We start from the raw sequence: 20486 nt of genomic DNA, 5'->3' as shown, positions 1-20486 counted from the left end.
TATGAAATAAGGATAGCCAAGCGAGATGCATGGCGAAGCTTCTGCGAAAACGTAGAAGGCTGCAATGAATCCGCGCGGCTTAGAAAAATACTCTCTAGGAATCCCGCTCCTCTGGGGTATCTGCGAGATGATGGTGGGGACTGGTCGATGAGTATCGAGAAGTCCCTAAGGCTTTTACTGGACAATCATTTTCCCGATGTCCCAGTTGCGCAGGGATCTTCGCCTGCATGGTCGGCGGTCGTTGACCATGCAGAAGTGCCTGCCATTCCAATACGGGAAAGTCAAATAACCTGGGCTATACTGTCGTTCAAGCCCTATAAGTCTCCGGGCCCGGATTGAATCATTCCTGCGCAACTTCAAAAGTCTTTGGGGATTTCCTGCCGCTGGTTGGCCATCATCTATACTAACTGCCTCAGGTTTAACTATATCCCGAAGTCTTGGCACACGGTTAGGGTTATTTTCATTCCGAAGGCCGGCAGAAGCTCGCATGTATCACCTAAGGATTTCAGGCTAATCAGTCTCTCGTAGTTTCTTCTTAAGACGTTTGAGCGGTTGATTGAGCTGTACCTACGGGAAAGGATAACTCGGGGGTTACTGTCGGCTTCACAGCATGCGTATTGCAAGGGCAGATCGACGGAAACGGCTCTCCATTCGATTGTAAAGCAAATAGAGGGGTCCCTAGAACACAAAGAGTATGCTCTGGGCGCCTTTCTAGACATCGATGGGGCTTTTAACAATGTCTTACCGGGGGCAATCGAAAGAGCTCTGGTGGGTTTAGGAGTCGAGGCGACTCTGGTTGAATTTATTAGCAAACTTCTATGCGGCAGAATTGTCGCAGCGGAGTGGGGAGGAGCCATAATTAAGAGGAAGGTGTGGAGGGGTACGCCACAGGGGGGTGTCCTATCTCCCCTCCTCTGGGTTGTGGTAGTCAACGAGCTTCTTGTGGAGCTGGACGCCAATGGTTGTCGGGTGGTTGCCTATGCAGATGACCTCGCTATCCTAATCAGAGGCAAATTTCCTGGCACCGTGCGCGATGTTCTGCAGGGCTACCTGGATACTGTGGCTAGGTGGGCTGAATCATGTGGATTGGCGGTCAACCCGGGAAAAACGGAATTGGTTCTTTTCACAAGGAGATATAAGTTGCCCGATTTCAGAACTCCCTCAATTGGAGGGGTACCGTTGGTACTTTCTGATAGGGTTAACTATTTGGGGATTATTTTGGACAAGAAACTCTCCTGGACACCCAATGTGGAAGATTGGACCAGAAAGGCCACCATTGCCTTGTACTGCTGCAGAGGGGCTATCGGAAAGAGATGGGGACTCTCGCCAAGAGTAGTACACTGGCTTTATGAGATGGTGGTCAAACCGATTCTGATATATGGGGTGCTGGTCTGGTGGAAAGCACTGGACACGGCGAGCACCTTCAAAATGTTAGTATAGGTGCAACGGACGGCGCTGATCGGTATCAGTGGCGCTCTCAGAACAACACCTTCCTTGGCACTGAACGTCATGCTGAACATATACCCAGTAGATATTGCGGGAAAAGCGGCCGCGGCAAGGTCGTTGGTCAGGCTTCGCGATGTGGGATATGGACTTTCTGACCGCGGACACTCTAGCCTTCTTACCAGTTTCGACTTTATCCGGGACAGAACGGACTATTGTATGCCGATAACTGCTCCCTATAAAACCTTCACCCCAGTCATTCCAGAGAGAGAGGAGTGGGGAAGAGGAATTATCTGGGACATGGGACCGGATAACTTGTTCACGGATGGGTCGAAGCTGGATGGAAAGGTTGGTGCGGGGGTCTTTTGTCAAGAGCTAAATTTAAGCCGCAAGTTTAAGTTGGCTGACCACTGGAGTGTATTCCAAGCGGAAGTTGCTGCGATTAAGGATGTGGTGGACGGAATGCTATCCAGTGCTACTACGGTTAGGGAATTTAACATCTACTCTGATAGCCAAGAGGCTATCAAGGCCTTGAGCTCAAAAACAGTGCGATCGAGGGCGGTCTGGGAGTGCCTGACCTCGCTTGCGATTGCATCGAATTATTTTACAATTAAGATTATCTGGGTCCCGGGCCATAGTGATATCCCGGGTAACTGTCAAGCGAATCTCTTAGCCCACATCGGTACAACTGAACCGGATGAAGATGGCTGTAGGGATTGCGGGATCCCGCTGGCCACCTGGGGATTGCTCCTCCATAGCTGGGCCTCGAGTCAGCTCAACAAACGTTGGGCGGACACCACGTCTTGCAGGGTAGCAAGATCTTTCTGGCAGAAAGAGGATGGCAGGAGGTCTGCTGAAATAATTGGGTTTACTAAGGTTCACCTATCAATGGTCATTGGGGTTTTGACAGGGCACTGTCCCATGGGTATCCATGCGGTACGTCTCAATATACTGGAAAATCCATCCGGCTGCAGCTGTATGGAGGATGATGAGATGGAATCACCAAATCACTTTATGCTTGATTGCCCAGCTTTTGCCAGAACTAGGCGAAAGTACTTCGGTCGCGACTCACTTGGATCTCCCGAGGATTTATCCAAAGTTGAAATCGGTATCATTCGGGGCTTTATCGTTACTACCCAATGATTCTCTAAGTAGCTAGATCTAAGTCACCGTTATTTTTGCTGTATGTGGTATCACAACGGACCTTCGTTTTGTCCAAGTAAGCTATCCTTATCAGGGCAGCTACCACCTAACCTATCCTATCCTATCGCATAGATTTGTTGCTTGGTACGGAGACCTTTTTTGATGTGTTATCTGTAGGTCAAATAAAACTAGGCGTTAATTTACCAACACTCCAAAAAACGTTGCTGTGTTGGGTAGTGTCGGGGAAGTACAATGGCTCACAAATATCCTCATCCTCGCGGGCATGTTTGCTTTCCTGCGAAGAGTCAATAAATCTACATCTTGAGAAGCTTTGGAAATTGGATGAAATACCGTCACCTTCTACGCTATCTGATGAGCAGGCTAGTTGGGAATCATTTTACATACAAACCGTTTCACGCAGCATCACAGGCCGAGTAATTGTTCGTTTACCCTTTAAAGAAAGTCCACAGTCTCTTGGAAATTCAAGAGAAATAGCTATGCGTAGGTTCATCGCGCTGGAACGTCGATTGGCACGTTCACCAGAAACAAAGGCACAGTACGTTAGTTTTATGCGTGAGTACGAGGAGCTCGGCCATATGACCGCTGTAAAAAACCATAATATCACTGCACCGCATTTATATATTCCCCACCACTGTGTGCTGAAACCGAATAGCACATCAACAAAGTTGCGGGTGGTGTTTGATGCCTCCTCTGTAACTTCTACACAGAAGTCACTCAACGAAATTTGAATGGTAGGCCCAACTATACAACAGGATCTGTTCACGCTGTTACTAAAATTTCGCATACCTCGCTACGTTATTACTGCGGACATCGTTAAGGTGTATAGGCAGATCAGCGTCGACGAACAAGACCGGTGCATTCAATATATTTTATGGCGTTACTCAGAGCACGAAAATGTGGCCACATATCAACTCAATACTGTAACATATGGCACAGCAACTGCTTCATATCTTGTGGTAAGAAGTTTGAACTACTTAGCAGACATCTACACTAGTCAATTTCCCTTAGGTGCAGAAGGAATCAAATCGTCTTTCTACGTCGACGACTTCTTGTGTGGAGCCAATACTTTAGAAGAACCATCACAAATAAAATTTGAAGTTACTACTATTTTAGAAGAGGGCGGCATGAAGCTCGCTAAATGGCACTCGAATGTTGAGTCATTCGTAGATGACCAAACAATGAAAGAGCTCAACATCAACGATGCTCAAATAACCAACGCACTCGGCATTATTTGGGACCAACATAATGACATTTTTTTATTTTCGTTTTTGTCCAGGGTTCCAAAGTCGGAAAAGTCGACAAAACGCAATGTATTGTCATTAGCATCGTCGCTTTTCGATCCTCTCGGTCTCCTTGCTCCGCTGGTTGTTACAGCGGAAATCATCTTACAAGAGTTATGGTAACTCAAGCTAAATTGGGACGAATCGTTGCCCCAAAATCTCCATTGTGCTTGGCAAAACTTGCTCAAAGAATTCTCTTCGTTGTCATTATTGCAGGTCCCGCGCTATTGATTACAAACTACTGTTTTGTCAGCTCAGCTTCACGGTTTTTGCGATTCTTCCATTCGCGATAACAGCCAAATCTCGTATCGCTCCAACAGAGAAAATATCGCTACCAAAGCTTGAACTCTGTGGAGCGCAATTGCTCGCACAACTAATTTCAAGGGTCAGACATATATTCGTTAATCAAGATTTGGTAGTTTACTTATAGACTGATTCGCAAATTGTCTTACATTGGCTACGTATGCATTCCTCCACTTTATCAACCTTCGTTGGCAACCATGTATCTGAGATACAAGAGTTAACTAGTAATTGCCATTGGAGACACGTACCGACGCAACATAATCCTGCAGACATTGTGTCCAGGGGCTGCACAGTATCAGAGCTCCAAAAATCTATATGGTACTCGGGACCACCATTTTTAAAACGTTGCTCAGAATTTTGGCCTGAAAACTCGCAATCCTGCCCTGACATGGATGAAATCATCAAAGAAAAACGCAAGGCTATATTTTTCGGCGCTGAGAAGTCGAATTACATCATTGAAAGTATCGCAAAATATAGCTCGCATATGACTGGTGTACGTATCATTGCATGGATGTTCCGGTTTTATAGAAAAACCACTAAAAACAAGCAAAAATATCATCGACACTCCAAATTTATCACCGCAAGAAATTTAAACCGCGCTTTGGTCCATAATTTGGAATATTCAATAACAATATTTTTCAGAAGATATATTTCGCGCTAAGAAAGGCAAACCAGCTGAAAATTCGCTCAAATTTGTAAATCCGTTCATGAGCGACACTTTTGGCTTTAACTTGCTTAAAGTGGGCGGCCGACTCGAATTGACAGCTCTGCCACACACACAGCGACATCCTGTACTATTACCAAGCAAATGTCACTTTGTTGAAATGCGCCATTTACACATTACAAATTTTCATGCCGGACCCAAAGCTTTAGTTGCTCTCATTTGCCTAGGGTTTTGGGTCATCAATGCTAGAGATGCTGCTCGTCGGGTTGTTCGGTCGTGCATACACTGTGTGAGATATCGTCCAAAGCTGCTGCAACAAATGATGGGAAACCTCTCCGTCGTAAGGCTCACGCCCTGCCGACCCTTCTCTCGATGTGCTGTTGACTTTTGCGGGCCTGTTAGCACGTATCTACGAATTAGAGGGAAAACTCCATACAAAACGTACATATCTATATTTGTCTGTCTTTGGTCAAAGGCAGTACATATCGAAGTCATCTCAGACTTGTCAACAGACGCATTCATTGCAGCGCTTAAACGAATGATAGGCAGAAGAGGTTTGCCAACCGACATATTTTGTGACAATGCCACAAACTTCGGTGGCGCTGATCGTAAACGTAGTGAGCTGAAGCAATTTTATTCGATCCTAACACAAAAAACAAAATTACACATTTTTGCTCAAACGAATTTATAAACTTCAACTTCATTCCTCCCAGAGCACCACACTTTGGCGGCCTATGGGAAGCCGCAGTAAAATCAGCGAAAGGGCACCTAAACCGAACGCTGGGTAATGCGCGTCTTGCATATGAGGAACTGACAACGGCAGTTATAGAGATAGAAGCCATTCTCAGTTCCAGGCCACTCACGCCACTTTCCAGCGACCCAAATGATTACGAGGCTCTAACGCCTGCTCACTTCATAATTGGCACCTCATTAAAGGCAATCCCGGAGCGAAATGAGGAAACAAATAAAGAGCTACACAACATAGACCGATGGAAGCGCATTAGCGCAGTTAAGCACCACTTTTGGCGACAGTGGTCGCGCGAATATATATGCGAACTGCATTCACGCAATAAATGGGTTCGTGATCAACCAAACGTTCACGTTCACACATAATGTGCCTCCGCAGCGTTGGAGAACAGGCAGATTCGTAGCTGCCATTCCCGGCAAGGACAAGCGCGTTCGAGTAGTTGATGTGCAGACATCTAAGGGCATAATAAGGCGTCCCATCCACAAAATTGCATTGCTTCCTTCTTGAAACTTCTTTCAACGGGGGCGGGATGTTGGGTCACCCTAATATATATACGTAGTATACATACATTATTCTCTTCTATGTACTTATCATGACTATTTTTTATGTACAAAAACTAATTAGTGTAAACCATACATTTTTGCTCTCTTTATAAACACATATCCTATTCTGCATTTCATGAATTCAATAAAAGTTAGTACTTGTATAGCAATCGAGTGGTGGCGTTCTTATTTATGTTCGGTGAAAAGGGTGCTAAGTGAGTGCAAGTGAACTGTTAAGAGGCATTAGAATACAACCTCCAATACATATCATTGCAGCAACAACAACTTAAGCTGCAAAGTCAAAAAAAAAGGCTTTTGACTATTCAGTGACTCTAGAATTTGTTTGTACGATATGGGTACCAAACGAAAGGTGATAATAAGTATTTTAAAAGGGAGTGGGCCTTAGTTCTATAGGTGGAGATATCGCCATAAAGGTGGCCCAGGGGTGACTCTATAATGTGTTTGTACGATATGGGTATCAAATTAAAGGTATTAATGAGGGTTTTAAAAGGGAGTGGTGGTAGTTGTATATGCGAAGACGTTTTCGAGGTATTGACCAAAATGTGGACCAGGGTGACCCAGAACATCATCTGTCGGGAACCGCTAATTTATTTATATACGTAATACCACGAACAGTTATCCTTCCAAAATTCCAAGAGCTTTTGATTTCGCCCTGCAAAACTTTTTCATTTTCTTCTACTTGGTCGGTGTCAACCCATTTTACAAAGTTTTTTTTCTAAAGTTATATTTTGCGTCAATAGACCAATCCAATTACCATGTTTCATCCCCTTTTTCGTATTTGGTATATTATTGTGGCATTTGTTTTTCATTTTTAGTAATTTTCGATATCGAAAAAGTGGGCGTGATCATAGTCGGATTTCGGCCATTTTTTACACCAATACAAAGTGAGTTCAGATAAGTACGTGAACTGAGTTTAGTAAAATATATCGATTTTTGCTCAAGTTATCGTGTTAACGGCCGAGCGGAAGGACAGACGGACGACTGTGTATAAAAACTGGGCGTGGCTTCAACCGATTTCGCACTTTTTCACAGAAAACAGTTATCGTCCTAGAATCTAAGCCTCTACTAAATTTCACAAGGATTGGTAAAGTTTTGTTCGACATATGGCATTAAAAGTAGACAAATTAAATGAAAAAGGGCGGAACCACGCCAATTTTGAAAATGTCTTTTATTTTTGTATTTTGTTGCACCATATCATTACTGGGGTTGAATGTTGGCATAATTTACATACATACTGTAAAGATATTAAATTTTCTTTTAAAATCTGACTTTAAAAAAATTTTTTTTCTAAAAGTGGGCGTGGTCGTTCTCCGATTTTGCTAATTTTTATTAAGCATACATATAGTAATAAGAGTAACGTTCCTGCCAAATTTCATCATGATACCTTCAACGACTGCCAAATTACAGCTTGCAAAACTTTTAAATTACCTTCTTTTAAAAGTGGGCGGTGCCACGCCCACTGTCCAAAATTTTACTAGTTTTCTATTCTGCGTCATAAGTTCAACTCACGTACCAAGTTTCATCGCTTTATCCGTATTTGGTAAAGAATTATCGCACTTTTTCGATTTTTCGAAATTTTCGATATCGAAAAAGTGGGCGTGGTTATAGTCCGATATCGTTCATTTTAAATCTGAGATGAGTGCCCAGAAACCTACATACCAAATTTCATTCAGATACCTCAAAATTTATTCAAGTAATCGTGTTAACGGACGGACGGACGGACATGGCTCAATCGAATTTTTTTTTCGATACTGATGATTTTGATATATGGAAGTCTATATCTATCTCGATTCCTTTATACCTGTACAACCAACCGTTATCCAATCAAAGTTAATATACTCTGTAAGCTCTGCTGAACTGAGTATAAAACAAGAAAGGAAGGCTAAGTTCGGGTGTAACCGAACATTACACACTCAGTTGAGAGCTGTGGAGACAAAGTAAGGGAAAATCACCATGTTGTAAAAAGAACCTAGAGTAACCCTGGAATGTGTTTGTATGACATGTGTATCAAATGGAAGGTATTAAAGAGTATTTTAAGAGGAAGTGGCCCATAGTTCTATAGATGGACGCCATTTAGGGATATCGCCATAAAGGTGGACCAGGCCTGACTCTAGAATTTGTTTGTACGATATGGGTATCAAATGAAATGTGTTAATGATAATTTTAAAAGGGAGTGGGCCTAAGTTCTATAGATGGACGCCGTTTCGAAATATCGCCATAAAGGTGGACCAGGGGTGAATCTAGAATTTATTTTGTACGATATGGGTATCAAATGAAAGGTATTAATGAGTATTTTAAAAGGGCGTGGGCCTAAGTTCTATAGATGGACGCCGTTTCGAGATATCGCCATAAAGATGGATCAGGGGTGACTCTAGAATTTGTTTGTACTATATGGGTATCAAATGAAAGGTGTTAATGAGTATTTTAAAAGGGCGTCGACCTTAGTTCTATAGGTGGATGCCTTTTCGAGATATCGCCATAAACGTGGACCAGGGTGACTCTAGAATGCGTTTGTATAATATGGGTATGAAATGAAAGGTGTTAATGAGTATTTTAAAAGGGCGTCGACCTTAGTTCTATAGGTGGATGCCTTTTCGAGATATCGCCATAAACGTGGACCAGGGGTGACTCTAGAATGCGTTTGTATAATACGGGTATCAAATGAAAGGTGTTAATGAGTATTTTAAAAAGGAGTGGGCCTTAGTTCTATATGTGGACGCCTTTTCGAGATATCGCCATAAACGTGGACCAGGGGTGACTCTAGAATTTGTTTGTACTATATGGGTATCAAATGAAAGGTGTTAATGAGTATTTTAAAAGGGCGTGGGCGTTAGTTCCATAGGTGGATTCCTTTTCGAGATATCGCCATAAACGTGAACCAGGGGTGACTCTAGAATTTGTTTGTACGATATGGGTATCAAATGAAAGGTTTTAATGAGTATTTTAAAAGGGTGTGGGCCTTAGTTCTTAAGGTGGAGATATCGCCATAAAGGTGGCCCAGGGGTGACTCTATAATGTGTTTGTACGATATGGGTATCAAATTAAAGGTATTAATGAGGGTTTTAAAAGGGAGTGGTGGTAGTTGTATATGCGAAGACGTTTTCGAGGTATCGACCAAAATGTGGACCAGGGTAATCCAGAACATCATCTGTCGCGTACCGCTAATTTATTTATATATGTAATACCACGAGCAGTATTCCTTCCAAGATTCCAAGGGCTTTTGATTTCGCCCTGCAAAACTTTTTCATTTTCTTCTACTTAATATGGTAGGTGTCACACCCATTTTACCAAGTTTTTTTCTAAAGTATATTTTGCGTCAATAGACCAATACAATTACCATGTTTCATCCCTTTTTTCGTATTTGGTATATAATTATGGCATTTTTTTCATTTTTCGTAATTTTCGATATCGAAAAAGTGGGCGTGGTCATAGTCGGATTTCGGCCACTTTTTACACCAATACAAAGTGAGTTCAGATAAGTACGTCAACTGAGTTTAGTAAAGATATATCGATTTTTGCTCAAGTTATCGTGTTAACGGCCGAGCGGAAGGACAGACGGTCGACTGTGTATAAAAACTGGGCGTGGCTTCTACCGATTTCGCCCTTTTTCACAGAAAACAGTTATCGTCCTAGAATCTAGGCCTCTACCAAATTTCGCAAGGATTGGTAAATTTTTGTTCGACTTATGGCATTAAAAGTATCCTAGAAAAATTAAATGAAAAAGGGCGGAGCCACGCCCATTTTGAAATTTCCTTTTAATTTTGTATTTTGTTGCACCATATCATTACTGGAGTTTAATGTTGACATAATTTACTTTAATACTGTAAAGATATTAACTTTTCTTTTAAAATTTGAATTAAAAAAAAATTTTTTTTAAAAAGTGGGCGTGGTCGTTCTGTGATTTTGCTAATTTTTATTAAACAGGCATATAGTAATAAGTGTAAGGTTCCTGCCAAAATTCATCATGAAATCTTCAACGACTGCCAAATTACAGCTTGCAAAACTTCTAAATTACCTTCTTTTAAAAGAGGGCGGTACCACGCCCATTGTCCAAAATTTTACTAGTTTTCTATTCTGCGTCATAAGTTCAACTCACCTACCAAGTTTCATCGCTTTATCCGTATTTGGTAAGGAATTATCGCACTTTTTCGATTTTTCGAAATTTTCGATATCGAAAAAGTGGGCGTGGTTATTGTCCGATATCGTTTATTTTAAATAGCGATCTGAGATGAGTGCCCAGGAACCTACGTACCAAATTTCATCAAGATACCTCAAAATTTACTCAAGTTATCGTGTTAACGGACAGACGGACGGACGGACGAACGGACGGACGGACATGGCTCAATCGATTTTTTTTTTCGATACTGATGATTTTGATATATAGAAGTCTATATCTATCTCGATTCCTTTATACCTATACAACCAACCGTTATCCAATCAAAGTTAATATACTCTGTGAGCTCTGCTCAACTGAGTATAAAAACTGCATATGCAGAAATGTGGGCTCTATATAGTGATAATAAAATATGCAATAAAAAAAAAAAATTTAAGAAAAACACATAACTGTTTTCTTTAGCGCAGCGGCGATAAGCTTTTAAAATGGTTTTAAAGTCTATGTATAGTACTATAAAGTTGGCCTAGCTATATATGTACATAGAGCTGACACTTAATTTATTTAAGTATATAAAACTTCATACTCACGTCTTCTCTGTCCACGCTTTGCAAATATTGTATATCTGTTCGACAGGATCCTGGCTTTCGACCTTGTCCGGCCACCAAATATGATGATGTCAAAAAAATTAAAACTGACCAAAGGAGACTGAAAAAAAATGAAATTAATTAAAAAACAAGTAAGGAAGGCTAAGTTCGGGTGTAACCGAACATTACATACTCAGCTGAGAGCTTTGGAGACAAAATAAAGTAAAATCACCATGTAGGAAAATGAACCTAGGGTAACCCTGGAATGTGTTTGTATGACATGGGTATCAAATGGAAGGTGTTAATGAGTATTTTAAGAGAAAGTGGGCCATAGTTCTATAGGTGGACGCCTTTTCGAGATATCGCCATAAAGGTAGACCAGGGTAACCCAGGACATCATTTGTCGGGTACCGCTAATTTATTTATATATGTAATACCACGAACAATATTCCTGCAAAATTCCAAGGACTTTTTATTTCGCCCTGCAGAACTTTTTCATTTTCTTATACTTAATATGGTAGGTGTCAAACCCATTTTGCAAAGTTTTTTCTAAAGTTATATTTTGCGTCAATATACCAATCCAATTACCATGTTTCATCTCTTTATTCACATTTGGTATGGAATTATGGAATTTTTTAAATTTTTCGGAATTTTCGATATCGAAAAAGTGGGCGTGGTCATAGTCGTATTTCGGCCATTTCTATACCAAGATAAAGTGAGTTCAGATAAGTTCGTGGACTAAGTTTAGTAAAGATATATCGATTTTTGGTCAAGTTATCGTGTTAACGGCCGAGCGGAAGGGAAGGACGGTCGACTATGTATAAAAACTGGGCGTGTCTTCGACCGATTTCGCCCATTTCATAGAAAACAGTTATCGTCATGGAATCTATGCCAATACCAAATTTCAAAATGATTGGTAAATTTTTGTTCGACTTATGGCATTAAAAGTATTCTAGACAAATTAAATGAAAAAGGGCGGAGCCACGCCCGTTTTGAAATTTTCTTTTAGTTTTGTATTTTGTTGCACCATATCATTACTGGAGTTGAATGTTGACTTAATTTACTTATATACTCTAAAGATATTAAATTTTTTATTATAATTTGACTTTTAAACATTTTTTTTTATAGTGGGCGTGTTCGTCATCAGAGTTTGTAAATTTTTATTCGGCAAACATTTAGTAATAGGGTTAACGTTCCTGCTAAATTTCATCATTATATCTTTAACGACTGCCAAATTACAGCTTGCAAAATATTTAAATAACCTTCTTTTAAAAGTGGCCGGTGCCACGCCCAATGTCCAAAGTTTTACTAATTTTCTATTCTGCTGTCATAAGGTCAATTCACCCACCAATTTTCATCGCTCTATCCGTCTTTGATAACGAATTATCGCACTTTTTCGGTTTTTCGAAATTTTCGATATAGAAAAAGTGGGCGTGGTTATAGTCCGATTTCATTCATTTTAAATAGCGATCTGAGATGAGTTCCCAGGAACCAAATTTCATCAAGATACCTAAAAATTTACTCAAGTTATCGTTTTCACGGAGAGATAGATGGACGGACGGACGGGCGGACGGACATGGCTAAATGGATTTCTTTTTACGTCCAGATCATTTTGATATATAGAAGTCTATATCTATCTAAGTCTATATCTATCTAACTAATATACTCTGTGAGCTCTGCTCAGTTGGGTGTAACAAGTAAAGGTGTCTAAGTTCGGGTATAAACGAACATTATATACTCAGCGTGAGCTTTAATTGTACATTTCATTTCTGATAAATTACTTTTCTACATAACACGTGGCTCCGCCCGTTTAAAAAAAATATCTCGCCATTTCCTCGTATAATAAAACTTGATAAGTGAAATGGCATTGATTCAAAACAATTTTTTGCTAAGTTATAGCTTATTATTCTAGTCTACCACCCCTTTAAGCTTATTTTATATCTAAGCTGCCGTAGTCTTTAACTGATCCCGTCCATTTTTACTAGACATATTTTCTGCTATAACGAAAATACGTGTACACAATTTTGTTACGGTATGTTAATTTTTCTTCGAATTATGGCTCCCGAAACAGAAAATGGCTTAGTCATAAAAGGGGCGCTACCACGCCCATTTTTTTAAATTTGGAGTTTTTCCAAAATTTTATCAAGTGTCTCAATATCAGTCCCATTTCAAATTTCAACATTCTAGGTGTATTATTTACTAAATTATCAGGTTTTTTGTGTTTTCCAAAATTTTATATATGTATATAAAAAGTGGGCGTGGTTATCATTCGGTTTCGCTCATTTTCAATACCTATTCTGGGTCCAGATAAACTAGTGTGTCAAATTTGGTGAAGATATCTCAATATTTACTCAAGTTATCGTGCTAACGGACGGGCGGACGGACGGAAAGTTTGCCGGCATCAGTTCTGCATGGCTTTCGGGATCAATCTGGGATCCCGTCAAGGGCATTTCGGGATCAATTAGGGACTCTTTAAGAATCATATCTGGATGGTTTCTGGGATCCGTCCGGGATTATTTCGGGATAATTTGCGGATCCTTTCGGGATCATTTCTGTATGGTTTTCGGAATCCGTCTGGGATCCCGACGGGGTAATTTCGTGACTTTTTCTGGACTATTTCAAGATCATTTGAGCACCCTTCTGAGATCATTTCAGGATTTGTCCGGGATACCATAAAGGTCATTTCGGAAAATTTTTAGCACTATTCCGGGATCATTTGGGGATGCTTCCTGTATCATTTCTTGATGGCTTTCCGGCTCCGTCTGGGATCCCGTCAGAGTAACTTCGGGAATTTTTTGAGACTATTTCGGGATCATTTGAGGACCCTTCTGGCATCATTTCTGGATGGTTTTCGAGATCTGTCCGGGATCCCGTCAGGGTCATTTCGGGACATTTTCGGGACTTTCGGGATCTTTTCGGGACCATTCCGAGATCATTACTGTATGGTTTTGGGGAACCGTCAGGGTAATTTCGGAACTTTTTCGGGATCATTACTGTATGGTTTTCGGGACGCCGTCAGGGTAATTAAAGGACTTTTTCGGGGTCATTTGGGCATCTTCACACAAAGTACCTACTTAATTTTATATTTAGTGTGATTTGCACACAGAGTATATTAACTCTGATTGAATAACGGTTGGTTGTACAGGTATAAAGGAATCGAGAAAGATATAGACTTCCATATATCAAAATCATCAGTATCGAAAAAAAAATTTGATTGAGCCATCACGAAATGACTCCGACGGGATTTCGTAATCCGTCAAGAAAGTATCACCGAAGGGTCCCCAAATGAACCCGAAAAAGTCCCGAAAATACCCGGACGGATCCTGAAAACTATCCAGAAATGATTCCGTAAGAGTCCAAAGTGATGCCGAAAAGACCCTGACTAGTACCTGGACGGATCACGTATTTCATCCAGAAAAGATCCCGAAATAGTCCCGAAATAATCCCACATGTATCCCGAAAACTATCCAGAAATAATAGCGAAAAAGTCCCAAAATGACCCTACGGGATCCCGGACGGATCGCGAAAATCATCCAGAAATTATGCCGGAAGGATCCCCAAATGATCCCGAAAAATTTCCGAAATGACCCTGATGAGATCCCGAAAGTCGTCCAGAAATGATACCAGAAGAATTCACAGATGATCCCGAAAAAGACCCGAAATAACTCCGACGGGATTCCGGACGCATCCCGAAAGTCGTCCAGAAATTATACCGGAAGAGTCCCCAATGATCCCGAAATAGTTCCGAAATAACCTTCACGTGATCCAGAAATGCTCTCGGAGGGATACCGAAAATGACCCGAAATAACACCGACGGGATCTCAGATGTATCACGAAAACTATCCAGAAATCATCGCGAAAAAGTCCCGAAATGACCCTGACGGGATCCCGGACGGATCGCGAAAATCATCCGAAAATGAAGCCGGAAGGGCCCCAAAATAGTTCCGAAAAAGCCCCGAAACTACCCTAGCGGAATCCCGAAAGCCATCCGGAAATGATCCCGGTAGGATCCCCAAATGATCCTGAAATAGTCCCGAAAAAATCCCGCAATGACCCTGGCGATATCTCGAAAGTTTTCCAGAAATGATACCGGAAGGATCCCCAGAGGATCCCGAAAAAGTCCCGAAGTAACTCCGACGGGTTCCCGGACGCATCCCAAAAATATTTCAGAAATTATACCGGAAGGGTCCCAAAATTATCCGGAAATAGTTCCGTAAAAGTCCCGTAATAATCCCGATGGGACGCCGGACGGATCCTGAAAACCATCCAGAAATAATCCTGTAAAAGTTCGTAAATGACCCTGACATAGTCCAGAAAAAGTCCCGAAATTACCCAGATGGGATGCCGGGCGGATCCCCTAAACTACCCAGAAATGATCTCGGAAGGTTCCCAAAAAGATACCGAAAACGGCCCGATATGACCCCGACGGGATCCCGGAGGGCTCCCGAAAATCATCCAGAATTGATCTCTGAAGGGTACGCAACTGATCCCGAAATAGACCATTAATATTCTCCAAATTACCCCGACGGGATGCCGGAGGGGTCCCGAACCCCATCCAGAAATAATGTCGGAAGAGTCCCCAAATGATACCGAAATAGTCCCGAAATGATCCCCAAATGATCACGGAATAATCCCGAAAAACTCCCAAAATAACACCGACGGGATCCCGGGCGTATCCCGAAAACTGTACAGAAATGATCCCGGAACAATCCCAAAACGATCCCGAAATAGTTCCGAAATGACCACGACGGGATCCCGGCCGGATACCGAAAACCATCCAGAAATTATCCCGAAAGGGTCTCGATGCCTCGAAGGTGTCACTGCGCACTTTGTAAGCCCTCGACTTATTTGACCCATTGAGTTTTTTAATATTTGTGAAGGTCAGTATAGGTAAAGTTATAATTCGTAAAAATTGTTAAAAAGTAATTATTCGAAGGGGTCGAAAAAGATTTCGCCAGTAGACTATTGTCTCTGTCCTAAATCCGTGTAGCCATTCTGGCGTGATTCAGTCACAAAGACGAAAAAATACAATAATTAAATTATAACTCTTCCTGCTAGTAGATCCTTCTAGACTATTGGCTACATGTGTGGAAATTTCATCCAAATCTGTCTGTTCGTTCGATATTGAGTCCCAAAGACAACCGTCTAGACAAACATCCAAACATACAAACATCCAAACTTTCATATTTATAATATACATTAGATTAGACTAGATTAGATTAGATATTAGATTAGATTAGATATTAGATGTATTCCACCGATCTCCATGATTTTTTCAGAAAACAATATATGCTATATATTGGAGCATTTGGTGAAATTTGAAGCTTCTAACTGTTAAAATGGGGCTGAAATTGCGAAAAGTTTCTTATCTGAAAAATCTGTTGTATGAGATATATACTATATATACAACCGAGCTCCATCATTTATTCACACAGCAGCATGTGTTGATATTTGAAGCCTCTAGCTCTTAAAATGGGGCAGTAATTACGAAAAGTTTCCTATCTGAACAATCGATTGTGTGAGATATGTGCTATATATACGACCGATCTCATCCATTTTTTCAGACAACAATAAGTGTAATATACGAAAGCATATGGTGAAGTTTGAAGCTTCAATCTGATAAATTGAGGAAGATATGACAAAAATCCTCTTTTTCTGAAAAATTGGTTGTATGGAGGATATATGCTATAGTGGTCCGATCAGTTCGGTTCAAACAAATGTCTAATCGGACACCTAAATACACCCGCTCACCAAATTTTATTAAGATATCTCAAAAATTGAGGGATTAGTTTGCACACAAACAGACAGACGGACAGGCGAACAGACGGACATGGCTAAAACAACTCAGCTCTTCATCTTAATTGTTTCGGTATACCTAGTGGTGGGTCTATCTATTTTCTTTTAAGAACTTACAATTTTAGGATTCGTGCCGAAATTAATATACTATTTCATTTGCATGAAAGATATAAAAAGATAGTGAGGTTCGACCCGAAGGAGAGCGCGAGCGTGAACGCAATATCCGCTTGCCTCTTTGCGACTTACTTACTTACTTACTTGCGACACCGAAGTATTTAAGGGCGATTACCTATCTTGTCCAACTTTCCAGGACATGTTCACGGTCATATACATCAACAACAAGAGTCCGCTTAATGCCGAGAGGTTGTATTACCTCATTCAAAAGACTGAGGGGGAAGCAAAGGAAATTGTTCTAAAGTACCAACTCACAAACGACTTTTTCACCACAGCATGGAAGAATTTAACTGACAGGTACGCAACTAAAGTATCCTGATCAACACCTAACTAAAGATTTTATTTAGTTTAAAAAAATTTTGAGCGGGTGTGGTAACTCAATTAAGAAGCTGCATCGCGAGATCAATAATTGTATCGCGTACCTTAAAACGCTCAGATCGACATCTCAAACTGGAATGCCATCATTACTTACCTATGCTCGATCAAGCTGCCAGAAAGCACCTTAGCTCTCTGGGAACAGACAGTCGACAATAAGACAAAAGTCTCCAAGTGGCAAGAAATGGACAAATTATTCCCATAGATTCCAGGCACTGGAAACTTTTTCAGGCATTCCCGGTAGCGATACTAGTAAAGCCCCGAAACAGTAGAACGGTAGAAAGGAATGGTGGGAAGCAGGAGTCAAAAGTTTCACAAAACATTTCACTAAAATATCTCAAAATTCCAAATAAACATTCGAGGACTTTGCCACGCTATTGCGCAGAATTAAGCATTGTCTCAATTTTCGACCCTTAACCCCATCCTCAAATGATACAGTCGATATGGAACCGCTAACGCCTGGGCATTTTCTAATTGGAGGCTCTACTTGCTCCTCCACAACCCGATGCCAGCGAAAACCCACCATCGGTCATCAACCTAATCGAACTCCAAAAACGTAACAAATGGGGGCACCCAAAAACAAATATGAAAATCGGGGATTTGATGAGCATAAAGGAAGACAACATTCCCCCGAATGAATGGAGACTGGGCAGGGTGGTCAAAGTCCACCTTGGCTCCGACGACCGAATTCAAGTGGTCGAAATCATGACCCCTCGCGGCCAAGTTACGAGACCCCTCGTCAAACTGATACGCCTCCCTCCTGGCAATGAAGGAGAGGACCCTACAAAAGCACAATAATTATCTTAACTGTAACCGGAATTCCACTTCGAAAAATCGCAAAAAAAAAGTAAGGACGGGACTGTCTTCGGCTGTGCTGAAGACTTCATACCTTTCATGAATGGGGTTGAACAATAATCTTATCCCATTCGTAATCTCCAAATAATCGGCTTTATAAGATAAGAAATATATAGTGAACAGATGTACATACCTAAGCGATTTTTAAGGTAAATATAAAATATAACAAGTAAAGGTGTCTAAGTTCGGGTGTAACCGAACATTATATACTCAGCGTGAACTTTAATTGTATATTTCATTTCAGATAAATTACTTTTCTACATAACACGTGGCATCGCACGTTTAAAAAAAATGTCTCCCCATTTCCTCTTACAATAAAACTTGATACGTGAAATATCATTGATTCAAAACTATTTTTTGCTAAGTTATAGCTTATTATTCTAGTCTACGACCCTTTTAAACTTGTTTTATATCTAACTTGCCGTGGTATTTAACCGATCCCGTCTATTTTTTACTAGGAATATTTTCTGCTATAAGGAAAATACGTGTACACAATTTCAGTACGAGTGGGAGTAGACTTCTTAGTTGACCATGACATCAGGATCGATATGCAGAGAAGGATTATGCGCTATGAGAACCAGGATGTGCCACTTTACTTCAGTTTGGAGAAAGGGTGCAGAAGTAAGCGAGTGCTGTGGAGGAGACTCGACAAAGACCACGAAAGTCAAAGGTAAAGGCTGATGGAACGAATGGGCCAAATAAAGCAAAATCAAAGATATCTGCGAGAGAAACACTGGCATTGACAAAACCAAATTGACTCACTAAAACGAAGGAAAGAATTTCCCAGAACTGTGAACTGTTGTGAACTGTCAAGACTATACTGAGGATGCAAAGTCAATCCGTCAAGATAAAGCTCTGCGAAGTAGTTCATTCGCCAAACAACAGAGTGTGACGGAACGGTCCAGGATATTGAGTAGTAGGATGAAACACAGGTACGACAAGAACAATAATTCGGAAGGTTTCCTGGAGGGAGATTTGGTACTGCTATACAACCCTCACCGGCGGAAAGGTGTTCCATCCAAATTTTTGGTGCAATTTGGGAGGCCCATACAGAGTTGTGAAGAGGATCAGTGATGTCATCTACCGCATACAAACAATTGGGAAACCACGAAATAGAAGGGTGATTCACTTGGAGAGGCTAGCAGCGGTTAGATCGAGAAATTTGTCTGATCGGGACGATCAGACTTGGGTGGAGGGCAGTGTGACGAATATTAGTATCACTTAGCGATACTACTATCACTAAGCCGATAATAAGCAGTATGTACGTGAACAAATCAATCATCATGTACACACACAAGGCAGCGGGGGGATACTCACCATCAGCTGAAGTGGTACTCACATATACACATGCATATGGCTATGCGAGAGACTATAAACTATAAATATACATGTACATATATGGTTGATAACCAGGCGTGAAGTTCTCGAAGTTACTAGGCCTTGGTAGAAATGGGTGAACAAGCAACAGAGAGTGTAAAAGCAGCGAAAGCTGAGTAGTCAGTAACCAGTTTGATTTAAACACGCTATCAGTTGCGAAGTGAAGTATAATTGTACTACTCCCAAAGTAATCTAATAAAGACCATTTTGCCTTACTAAATATTGGAGTTATTTATTCGACAATTTAGCCGTTCGAACGTTAGCAGAAGGTGTAAAATAAACGGAGTTTCACTAAATTCGTTACAATATTTACATAAATTATATGACGGAGAATTAACGGACGAGCATATGGGTCTAAGTGGAACTTCCTCTTTACGGATTTTCAGCAAACCATACAACCTAGGCGTATTTGCAGTTTTACTGGGGAGACTATATTTTTCTTTTATATTTATCACATTTTTTTAAAAAGTTTTTCTACAATTTCATTATTCTTGTCCTGTAACTTGTTTGTGGGGTCGCGTTTCAAAACCCGATGTGAGGAAATATCGTTTACCATTTCCTGTAATTTCTTATTATAATCAGATTTTTCCATCAGAACTGTTACGTTGCCCTTGTCAGCGTTCAAGACTAATAGTTCTTTTTTGTTTTTTAAGAACTTCTTAGCTCACTGAAAATCTGGTGATTGGGGACACCGCCTCGAGCGAACCCGCAACCGCCACAACAAATCTCGAGGACCCGTGCAACACTTTGAGTGGACATGGGGCCGATATAAAACTGGCACTCAGCACTCCGGATGCCGAGAGCGATACATTATCGGTATCTGAGATTGCGGGCCAGTTCTTTACTAGCACAGCGGAGGATCGACGTCGAAGCTGAAACCGACCGTTAACGAGCGCGCAGGTACTGCAAATAAACCTGCACCACTCTAAGGCAGCTTCGACCGCGCTAATATTACGCCACAGCACAACATATGAGGACGTCGTTCTAGCCCAGGGGCCTTGGGTCGTTGGCAGCAAGGTCTGTGTGCTCTGTTGTCATGGCAAAGA

The 20486-nt window shown here is 41.1% G+C and overlaps 1 protein-coding gene across 1 annotated transcript in view; it reads right to left on the bottom strand.

Moving 5' to 3' along the window:
• Positions 1 to 20486, bottom strand: part of LOC137250429 (uncharacterized) — a 101357-nt gene that overhangs the window by 77481 nt on the left and 3390 nt on the right. The window contains exon 2 of the mRNA XM_067783226.1: positions 10867 to 10984. Coding sequence (XP_067639327.1) covers positions 10867 to 10984 — 118 coding nt within the window. The remainder of the gene's footprint in view (positions 1 to 10866; positions 10985 to 20486) is intronic.

The sequence above is a fragment of the Eurosta solidaginis genome, chromosome 1, assembly GCF_040869045.1.
Source record: "Eurosta solidaginis isolate ZX-2024a chromosome 1, ASM4086904v1, whole genome shotgun sequence".
Classification (NCBI taxonomy): Eukaryota; Metazoa; Arthropoda; class Insecta; order Diptera; family Tephritidae; genus Eurosta; species Eurosta solidaginis.
The sequence above is the reverse complement of the archived record's forward strand: the minus strand, read 5'-3'. Positions and strand labels throughout refer to the sequence as shown.